Source organism: Hypomesus nipponensis, chromosome 9 (assembly GCF_054491055.1).
Source record: "Hypomesus nipponensis isolate SF chromosome 9, ASM5449105v1, whole genome shotgun sequence".
Classification (NCBI taxonomy): Eukaryota; Metazoa; Chordata; class Actinopteri; order Osmeriformes; family Osmeridae; genus Hypomesus; species Hypomesus nipponensis.
In genome coordinates this window covers 13,661,117-13,672,347 of record NC_140369.1, presented here as the reverse complement: position 1 = coordinate 13,672,347, position 11,231 = coordinate 13,661,117, and the positions used below count along the sequence as shown (strand labels likewise).

The 11,231-nt window shown below is 42.6% G+C and overlaps 1 protein-coding gene across 1 annotated transcript; it reads right to left on the bottom strand.

Annotated features, from left to right (window-relative positions):
- Positions 1-1,587: 1,587 nt before the first annotated feature.
- mapkapk3 (MAPK activated protein kinase 3) lies at positions 1,588-10,992 on the bottom strand. The gene is made up of 10 exons (XM_084706000.1): positions 10,091-10,992; positions 5,803-5,942; positions 4,416-4,480; positions 4,223-4,302; positions 3,994-4,120; positions 3,746-3,821; positions 3,363-3,487; positions 2,764-2,849; positions 2,591-2,671; positions 1,588-2,277 (listed from the first exon to the last, which is right to left on the bottom strand). Exons 1-10 carry the CDS (start codon positions 10,385-10,387, stop codon positions 2,122-2,124), a joined length of 1,233 nt encoding a protein of 410 aa, XP_084562126.1. The 5' UTR covers positions 10,388-10,992; the 3' UTR covers positions 1,588-2,121.
- Positions 10,993-11,231: the final 239 nt, after the last annotated feature.

Below are 11,231 nucleotides of genomic sequence, written 5' to 3'. Positions count from 1 at the left end.
GACTAACACATCAACTGATCACATCAGTTGATTACCTACAGGTGATCCTACTGTAGGTGAACACACAAACACAATAACAGTGTAAGCCTGTAGAGATAACAATATCATGTGACCCGTCTACTCAGTCTGGAGGCTATTTCAGGGGCCAGTGGTACCCTTATCAGCAGTACTTACATGGCAGTATTTATGCACTGGGTCATATCCATCTTCAGCAATGATAAATGGGTAACTTTGACACGTTGGTTACGCAGAGAGGTGTTGTAGAGTTACAGATCCATCGTAAATAACGAACCTACACATTATTAAAGGTGTTTGTGACCAACAATGTGAGTAGAGCAGACTTGTGCAAGTGTAAAAAACAACAACAAAGAGAGCAAGAGAGACTGAAAAGAAAGAGAACTGGGGAAGAATTTTTGAGCCCGAGAGCTCTGTGACATGACCTGTCTTATTCTTCACTGCACGATAAAGGTCAGAGTGAGATTATTAGCACCCCCGCCCCTCCCCTGAAACACTGCGTCTAGACCCTGCATGTCAGCCCCTTGTCATAACTAGTGCCTGCTGCTGGCATGACTGCTGAACATGCTAGAGGACACGGTGGCTTTGGCGGAGCTACTGTGCTTTGATCTGAGGGGAGCTGAAGCCTTACGACATCTGTGGGTAAAGGTTTAACTGTTAGGGGATGTTGTATCATGTGACTGTTGTTTTGCATCATCATTATTACTTGAATTACAATAATTCAAGTAGTGGATTGTGATTACATTTTATTTTACAATATCTATTAATTTAGATCCTTTTAACTTCACTAAAAACACAATATATTTCAACTTGAGAAGTATCTAAACTTCGACCAAGAAGGCTATAAACTGCTGTCTAATTGTGCTGGTGAATACAATGTTTATCATGTAGAAAATATTTTCTTGTGAACCAAACAACAGCTGTGAGGTCGTGATCTGAAAAGAGCCAAATATAAGCTTGGCTGATTTTCAATATTTACAATAGCTAAGCCAGGCTAAATTTCAAGCAAGTAATTGACCAAACCCGTCCCCAATGGAAAATGTGTGAACTGGAAGTAGGGGAAAGGTTTTCCTTTAAATGATTAAGCTATTCTTAACATATAGTTGTGTCAACGTTGAGTCATTAGCTTGTTCTAAATAACTATTTCACTGCTCCTATTTATAACTAGCGCACAAAGCAAGGAACATTTTTAAATCAAAATAAAATGCCAATTGTAGTCAAATACTGTTTGTACTTGTGCTAAAACCACAATATGTAAATAATCAAGTGACAACACAAAAGTTCACAACCCAACCTTGGTACATCATCCGCTTACACAACGCTCTGCTCTCACAACCAGAGGGCGGTACTAGAATAACATTGTCACCACCCGATTCTGCTAGGAAGCATACAATGATTTCAAGGATTTTAGACTCTTCTCTTCTGTGTTAGATAGAAGGACACTACCAGAATTTCACAAACCGTTGTGTGTGTGCATGTGTGTTGATCCTGGGATTGAATAAGAGGGAGTTTTGTGCACATGTGAGAACACATCTTATCAGAACCCTGTCCAGTAATTGACAGGACAACTCGTTTCAAATCTGCTTTATTGTTTGAAACAAATAACAACATACAAATACAAATGAGACCACATACAATCTACAGTGTGCCGGTGTCATGCATAGTCCATGATCGACCATCTAAGTATTCTTAGGTACAAAATCAAAGGGATTCCAAGGAGCTGGTTTGTGGTGTGTTACGGCAATGTATGTTCCACACATGAGCATGACCCCAACAGTGCAGGGATGATGGGAGAAACCTGAAGTGGAGAGGCAATCCAGCATCCACCTCGCTGCCATCACAAACACTTATGAACACACACTTACAAATACACACTATTACAGCATACAAAACCCACCATCAATCCATATCAATGAAAGGCCTACAGTGTATGCGAGCCTGCTCATTTCTGCAGTGACCAGACACAGATGAGGTTATTTGCTGAGACACGCTCCTAGTCTCCTGCCCCGGTGTTACCCTCCAACCCCCGACTTCAACTCCTCAGCTGTTCCTCATATGTTCAACTGTCCTTCCTCAAATAATCTTCTTCAAGCCTTCCTCCGCCCCTCATTGGCTGTTACAGACAGTGCCTCCACTCTTGCTGCCTGCAGCTGCCTTCTTGCGTCTCTTATTCAGCAGTGGGTTACTGGACGTGTCCAGATCTTTGATCTTCACCTGGTCATAGTCCACACGCATAGTGGCCAGGGCAATGGTCATCTCCTCCTACAGGACACACGGACACACACACAGACACACACACACACACACACACACACACACGTAGGATGAGAGAAATGTAATCTGAAACAGTGAGGATCAGTCTGTCATCTATGTGGTGTAACTCGATTAGACCCATCTGTTTGCCTCTCCCTTGTGGATCAGCTACTAAACAAGGCCCAGCAAGGGTTGAGGGGTCTTTCTGTTCATTTACACTGTGAGGAAATTGTAGGACTGTTTGCATGAGTTCATGAAAAACCTTGGGAGACATGCATTCCCTTTAATGACCAGAGGGTGGCAGTCTTGCTTTGGGTCTCACCTTCACGTCGTCCCACATTTCCCTGTCCTCAGTCAAGACTCTCGTGGTGTGGAGCGGAGTGGAAGGAACAACCATGGACTGCTGTAAGAATTTCATAGAGAGACACAGTCAGCCATGAGACAAACAGAGACTCACTCACTCACCCAAACACACCCACATATCCATGATCTTACATTGATCCAGGGGTGGTTCATGAACTGCGTTATAGGCATTCTCTCATTGGGGTCTGTCTTCAGCAGCTGATGGATTAACTGTTTGGCTGGGGAGTAAAAGAAACACAAAAGGATCAGTAATACTCACACAAGCACACACACTGCTCATGTTTTAGTCATTGTAATGATAGGAGGCCTGGGGCTATTTGAGACAATGCCAAGGAGAGCAAAAGATAGGAGCCCAGAGAGAGTGAGAGATATGATAGTGTGCACGTGGTGAGCCATCTGAGCGGAGCCCTCTCCACCAGAGCTGCCCTCTGTCAGGGCTTCTGTTTGGGAAGCAGGCACCAGTTGGTCCACGTGACAATGTCACAGAGTACATTTAGACAGACTGTGCCTACTGTTCTTTTGCCTATTGTTTCTTGAACTGATTTGTGCTTGGACATGTGCATATTCCACTTGTGCTTGCCACAGGTTTTAAGAAGCAACCTGTATGCATGTGTTGATGTAGTGTATGCTAAACTCGTTTTAAGTCCACATTCAGGGAAATGGATGACCATTAAGGAAAACAGAGATAACGAGTTGAGCAGGATGTAAGCTGACAAGTGACTCAGTTTCACCTTCCTCTGACACCTCAGCCCACTCTGGTTTGGGGAACTCGTACTGGCCCATCCTGATCCGCCTCTTCATCCCTGGGGAGATGGCCTGGCCTGTGTTGGAGTAGAACGGTGGAAACCCACACAGTCTGCAGGGTAGAGGATTGTCACATAAAGCAATACTTTACTGGGTTGTTTCTATATGCGGCTATGTATTCTCTGTCATTTAAAAATGAGATTTGGGGTCTTCAGACTCAAACACACAACTAGCCACTTCTCGTAAGCTCTTTAGGGAACTATGTTATGAAAAAGCTTAAAGTTTAGACACACCCCTACAACTAAGGCGGACTCTCTCTCCTTTACTCTCTGTCATACACAAAAAACACAAGCTTTCACGCAGTACTTACAGGATGTACATAATGACGCCAAGAGACCACATGTCACAGGACTTGTCATACTTCTCTGGGCCCAAAACCTCAGGGGCTTATCGAGAAAAAAAAAAAAAAGTATTACTGTTAGTCTTTAACAAAAACCTTAGTGACAGACTGCAACTTTTTAAATGTTATATGTCATATGTTTCTCTGTCATATCATGACGCTCTCATAGTCCATGTTACATATGCCTTTCGAGCAGAGAAGGTGGTAATAAAACTGACCCACGTAGTAGGGAGTGTAGCAGGGGGTCTGCAGGGCGTTGTGTAGCGTAGTCTCCTTGGCAAAGCCAAAATCTGTCAGTTTGAGGACACCTTTGCAATCCTGGCTGGTGTAGAGCAGGTTCTCAGGCTGATAAAAGAAAGCCCTGTCAGTAACACATGACACAAGTATATAGAGCCAGAAGCTGTTTGTGCTACTGTGGCTCTGTGCACATGACAGAGCCCCTCTCACCTTGATGTCTCTGTGCACAATGTTTATGTTGTGAAGGAATTCACAGGCCGTGCCAATGTCCCTCATGATCTCCGAAGCCTCTGAAAAGGAAGACAGAACCTCAGTACGAGCACACCAAAACGTCATGTTGGCTTAGGTGATGGACGTGGAGGTGATGGACATGGAGCTTTGGCCTCCTCCCAGCCGACCTCACCTCTCTCAGTGAAGGCCTGGTCTCCTCTGACCTGGATGCGGCTGAAGAGCTCTCCTCCCTGCATACTGGAGATGGAGAAACACTGTCACCTATTGACCGTGTGTACAACCTTCTACAAGTGTGTACAACAAACAGCATTTTGTCTTTAGATAGTGTGAAAGGCAGTCTGGTAGATGGAGATGATGGTATAAATTAAAAAGCAGGCAGCGGGGTGGTAAATCTGTGCACCCAGATGTGACATAAAAAAAGACTGAGTGTAAGGCTGGACTGACAACAAGCTGCTATACGCAACAAACTGTTGTCGCCATTTTTCCATGACCTCATACAAGCAAGCTATGATACACACTGTAACGCTGCTTCTCCTTTCGACACTGTTCCATGTAGGAAGAGTGAGAATCTGTCAGAGGATCTTTTTATTGAGCCGTCTGAGCTGTTGAACTCCTGTGACCCTCCTTGCTACAGGAAGGGCAGATCTCTGGGAGGGATAACTTTACTGACAACACGCTTAGATAGTCTGTGTGCTAGTCACCCCACTCTTCTTTAAATAAACAGATGATGTGAAAATGACCGGTCACACTGAGAAGAAACTATGAACCAGAAATCTCATATCAGCGCAGCAGGATGATATTTTAACCAGTGAATCTCCTTCCTTATTAATGTCTACACATCACGTTAATGTAGCGCGCAGGCAAATGTGTAGCTTCTCAATTGCAATGACAGTTACGTCATCGAGGTTACAAACTGTCTGGACTAGCGTGAGACAGACTTCCAGCACATAGTGACAGACTACGGTGTCATCTCTGAGAAGTGAGGAGAGTTTGGAGTGATCTGAGAAGCACAGGTGGTGACCCCGCATGGAGTTTAGGGCTGGCCTACTCACACTCCTGCCCTCCGTACACATTCCATGCTGCATAACTGACCTTTCCATTGAGCCTAATGACGTTGGCCAACTGGGTAAGAGCGGCACTAAAATGCCTTGAACTGAGCACAGAAAGGCTCGATAGCCCAGCCTGAATTCACAGACTTCCACACTTATACTTGTCTATCAGATAAATACTATCAGATACATGTTCAATGTTAAGGACATGGGAAAGATCCCACAGAGCAAAAGCTCAAAGTTATTGATGCAACACATTGATGTGTCTGTAAAGTTTCATCAAGCTTCCGTCATGTCAGGATGTGTTTCCTTAAGTGTACTGACCCATCTCAAATCTATCTCATCTCACATTGGTCCATTCCCAGTCCTATTCAACTTTGGATCCAGTAGTATACTATGTACTGTAAGATTAGATGAAGCGACCATTATTGCCCCTTGAAGCAGTGGTGTGGGAAGGAGGAGAGGGATTCCAGAAAGTGGGTTATAACAGGACGACAGACAGAACTGTACCATTCCATGACAATGAGCAGGCACTTCTTCCCGTGGTGCATGTTCTCATACAGGCTGAGAATGCGAACGATGTATGGCCCTCCTGACACCCTCCAGTGGAGCTCCACCTCCCGCCTGGCCTTCGGACTGTCGTACAGGATCTGAGACAGGGAGGAAAAGGGTTACTGGACACAGATCTGGACTGGGTTGAAAGGGCCTGAGACCAAGGTTCGAATTACGGGTGGGGTTTGACCCCCCTAATTAAGACTTGGACTCCCCCAAAAGAGGTAAAAACAACAGGTTGGGGGGGGGGGTCGATACATTTATATAGCCTATTGTTCTTACCTGTAATCATAAATATTACTTTACGCCCTGGTGACGAAGTTCACCCCCCCCCTCCCCCCATTGTCATGTATAATTGGCACTCTGCCTGAGACACAAGACAATTATCTGCCTATGACCAACCTGACTTATTTACAGCAAATGCTAACATCAGGTGTCCAGCATAGTAGAATGATGCAAGTTAGAGTTTAACTTTGGGGACATTAATGTTAAACTCCTAGAAAAACGATGACCTGATTATTTTTTTTTTAAGCCAACCCATCAACTATTAATGGATCTATATAAAACTATTGTTGCTCCACATGAATTCAAAAAAGTTCCTTAAAGTTCCTTAGTTCATATAAATTCAAAGAATTCTATACATGCCCAACTATTTCCATGTATTTATAAACATTCTCCAACTGTAAAAAGCTTTTTACAACCCTAGTCAAAGCAATAATTTGTGTCTGTCAAAGTTGTTCCCTACTACATGTGATAAGGGGTCAGAGAATTCCCTGCTTACACAACAATTTGAAATAGGCACTGCGGACTCACTCCTCTCTCGACACACACTCACACACACGCACGCACACACACACTGTTACGCAGCAGGCGAGAGGCCTTGACAAAGCATACGTTCCATCAGAGGGTATTTTGGGGATCTTACAGGGACGGAATGCTCTGCAGTTCACAAGACCAGCTCAGTCACAGATTACACACACAGCAAAAACACATCACAATATGACACACACATGTATAGCAATGTACAACATACATACTAATCACATGCTTCACAAGGATTTCTGCATGCTCAATGTTTCAACAACAACCGTTAAAATCTCAATATCCATGTATTTTACAATTATTTACAAAAGGCCCCAGGTTTCAACTAACTTCAGAAAAGGCAGAAACATGAAGTTCTATTTAAAGGCATGGGTATGGCTGTGTGGTTTGAGCTCTGGCTGTGTGGGAGAAACGTTTTCACAAACCATGCCTTGATAAAACATTTAAGAGGAAGCAAGCTTCTTGCCTCATGTTTGTGAGGGGCATGTTGAAAGTGGAAGTTAAAGACTTCCGTCGTTCTTCATAATAGATGTTTATCTTAGGCTCACATTAAGACATTACTTCAGAGTGTTGCTACTCTTCAACAGTGAGTTTCTCACATCTGTCTAGTGCATCTTGAAATCAAACAGAATATTTTATAAAAATACAGCAATCTCCTATGCAGTGTTTTTATTGGGACCCTTATGATTCAGCTAAAAGCAGACACCTTTTAACTTACAGTATAAAATACTGAAAGAACTATCAGTTCAGAAATGAAAACACAGAGGCCCAAGAAAAGTTCCCATAAGGTCAGTAGTTTCTTAGTTTACTAGTGACCACTCGTTTAAAAGTCCCCACAAGGGTAGTTAAACAAGACAACACACTCACACACAGGGTGAGTAAGATATAATCCTCAGATGGATCCACTTCTAATGCAACATGACATCATTGGTGCCCTCTGCAGACGTTCTGGGGGCTAATGTCGCACCTGTCCCTGATCTCCCTATAAACCAATCAACATCCTCCTCAGACACATATACCAATGAGATCCTACTCCCCAACAGCCATGAGACACTACTTGCCAGCCCCCTTCATCACACATCACAACACAGTGATATCCCCAAAAGAAATCTCAATCTTTTACTTAGAACAAACCTGGGGCTTTTACCGCATGCATGCTAACCCAAGCTTCACACACTGCTGCAAAGTGTAGGTTGTTAGTTGTTTACAGACTGATCAAGGTTAAGCGCATATTACGTGTATATTGGCCTGCTTATCTAGTACAGTTTTACTCTGTATTGCACCTTTTGGCACTTCTATAACCAATAATGTTTTCTATCATAAAAGTTGATGAGTAAATAAGGAAGTTGTATAAATTATTGAGTGAGGTAATAAAATATGAATCCTCTCAGTACAACAGAAAGAAACAAAAATGCAGTAAGCTTCATATGATAAAACTATTTGTACTAGCTAATTGCGACTTGCAAGCATTTGTTCATTATAAAAAAGGTATAACACTGCAATAGTGCAGACAATTACCCAACACGTTGACCACTTAAGAGAGGAAATTATCACATCTGACTGATTAACTTCTTTTATAGGCTCTGAGGACCAATCAACCTAGAGACCAAAGTTCAACTATGGCCAAAGTTCAACTCTGCATTAGACCTAATCCCAATGGACCACACATTCACGTCACAGAACCACAGAGAAAACTCAGATGGACCAAAACTGCCTAAAAATGACCACAGACGTAAACATGAAGAGCCACTGAAACAAACCGTCCTGAAATAGGGGGAATATGAAAAGACTGCTGAATAGACAGCTTGAGCAGAGCTTTGGGACGGAACATTTGCCTGCCAACTGTGAAGTTCTAATGGAATCTCCAGTAAATGGAATCTCTCCGGGGAACCATCATGGAGCATTGTATCTTTCCAGGCTAAGCACAGATTCACTTTCAGTGAATCATTTTCAGTGGCAGCTGGACAAGATGAGAGATCCGTGATCACTGTTATTGGATTAGATTAAAAGACTGGCTTTCCTCCAAGTCTACAGAATACATGAAACCTGTCCCCATCTCGCATTAAGACAAAGACTTAATTAAAAAGCTGCTCAACCAGACTGAGCACCTCTACCCCCAGTCCCCCTTTGCCTGTTTGCCTTGTGATAAAACAATAAGGACATTAAGTTGTAAAATTACCATGAGTAATAAGTATCAATGGGAAAATCAAAAGACAGGCTCTCCCTGGCAACTGTGCATTTAATCACACACGGCAAACAACTTGTTGGCTTATGTACTCTATCTACCAATAAGGTACAAACACATAAACACCACTAATATGCCAACCAGATATAACGCCATTTGCTTTAAGTCACACAATAGTTTTATTTGGCAGGGTGTGCGGGTGGTGTAACTTTTAGACACTGATTAACAGGTCTCAGTCAATGTGCAAACATCTTCTCAAATAGAGTGAACTTTTAAAAAGGGTTAAGTGGCTGTGTTTTAAATAGGAATTGCTTTGACTTTGAAGTCCTTGCATAGGCTTTGGTCTCTGTGACTGTGGCCCTGCCTAAGTTATGAACAGGGACCTATGAGATGTTTGATGTAGGTAGATTGATGTAGTTCACGGCTTGATACCACTCAAAGCAAATTGTCTAAAGGCCTGTGTACAATTTATGCCTATGAAAGTGGAATATGTTAAGTCTATCTCTGTGATAGGCAAACACTGTATCCAAACACACTTTCCATCCAATTTATTTGATTATATCATTACTTTTCAAAATAAGATTGTTGTAATTTTAAAGCTTTTCTTAAAGTCAAGTGTTCTTTTCCATGTCATCCATGAGCCATGGTTCTCCCCCCAGCTGTCTCTCCTCCCCTCAAGTAGACCTACACCTCAGTCTAGGCTTGGCTCCATGGTCCTGGTTTGAGTATTCTGAGCCCGGTGGATTACCGGAAGGAGATAAATCTTTTTCTCCAGCCTTGTGGTGACAGGTGACAGCTTTCCACTGCACAACCAGGACAGTCACTAGTGTTGGTCATGCGGGTTCCAGGGTTGTGTATATGTCAAAGTTTCCACTTCTCAGCCAAAATTCTGAGTAAAACACAGACAATTACTAGTATGACTTACTAAGAGTCAGCATAAAATAACACCAATGTTCTTGGTTTTTGGAGTTTCAGCTAATGTATAAATAGCCCAAACCCTCCTTCCCAGAACCCACGCCACACTGTAAGAGATATTCATACACGAAATGACACAAGTAGGAGTGCACACACAAACTAGAAATTTGTTAAAATAAAATACAATATGGTCTATACAGTGGCAGTACCTTTTCTGCTTAACTTTTGACAACTGACGTGCTCAGATCATATTACTAATACATAAAAATGCCAACATCACAGTGTCACAGCCACCTGCTTGTCACAAGCTGAAGGCTAGCCTACCTTCAGTGCACACTTTTCTCCTGTCTTCTTGTTAAAGCACTCCAGAACTTTCCCATTGATTCCCAAACCTAGCACCTGGCTGGTAATCTTGTAATCGTCCGTCACTGCGTTTCGCTTGATCTCCAGTTTAGGATAATTAGGCATTGGGAACTTCGTGGATTCGCTTTCAGTGTCATTTTTGGCCGCCTCGCTGTCAGTCGGATTAGTCTGTTTCGAAGGTTCTAACGGGGAATCTTCTTCTGGTTCAGCCTTTGGAGCCTCCAACGGTTTCTCCTTAACGTTCCCATTTTGTAGCATGATCACAGATGCGTGGTGCCCGTAAATGGTCCACCAGTTTATGTCAGAGAACAGAAACTAACGTAGTAACTGCCGCTGTCCCGTAATTGAGTCAAATCCTAAATTAAACTGGTTAGTAAACACCCGCGGCAGCAGTACGATGCAGAAGTGTGACTTAATCCAGATAGAGCAACGTAAGTAAACCCAACTCAACTATAAAAGGTAAAAAGTTAATACTGCATCTGATTCATGCTTGTTACAAAAAAATGTGTATCCACATTATCTTATTATTATACTTATTTAATTTAGCAAAAATTACACTTAAACTATAGCCTAATTGCCTTATATTATACAATTAGTACACATAGGCATTAGTCTTCAAGTTTCCTGTGTTGAAATGATACAGCAAATCCAAACCAAACGGGAATTCTGGTCTAATGCACCTTTCCGTTGATCTCAACACTTCCCAACGATTCGTAACATTTAGATGAACTAACTGGCACTGGGAGCTTGCGTAACCCTGTCCCTCTCCTTGTCATATTTCTCTACTGGCTCTCTGCCTCTTAAAGGAGCAGTACAGGTGTCATGGAAGAATCTTTGTAATTAGGTGCTCAGTTAAATGGAAACTAGGTGTTTTGGTCTGTTGGCCAGAGTTAAAGTGAAGGTGTCTTGAATTATATATTATGTAACAGTGTGTGTGTGTGTGTGTGTGTGTGTGTGTGTGTGTGTGTGTGTGTAAAGGAGAGATAGACATGAGAAGAGCTGTGACAGTAGCACACAGATAAAGTTTTGGAGAGTAAATATGATTATGTGTAGAGGAAAGGGAGGGATAGAGTAAAATAAGATAAAAATCTGGGAAAATCTA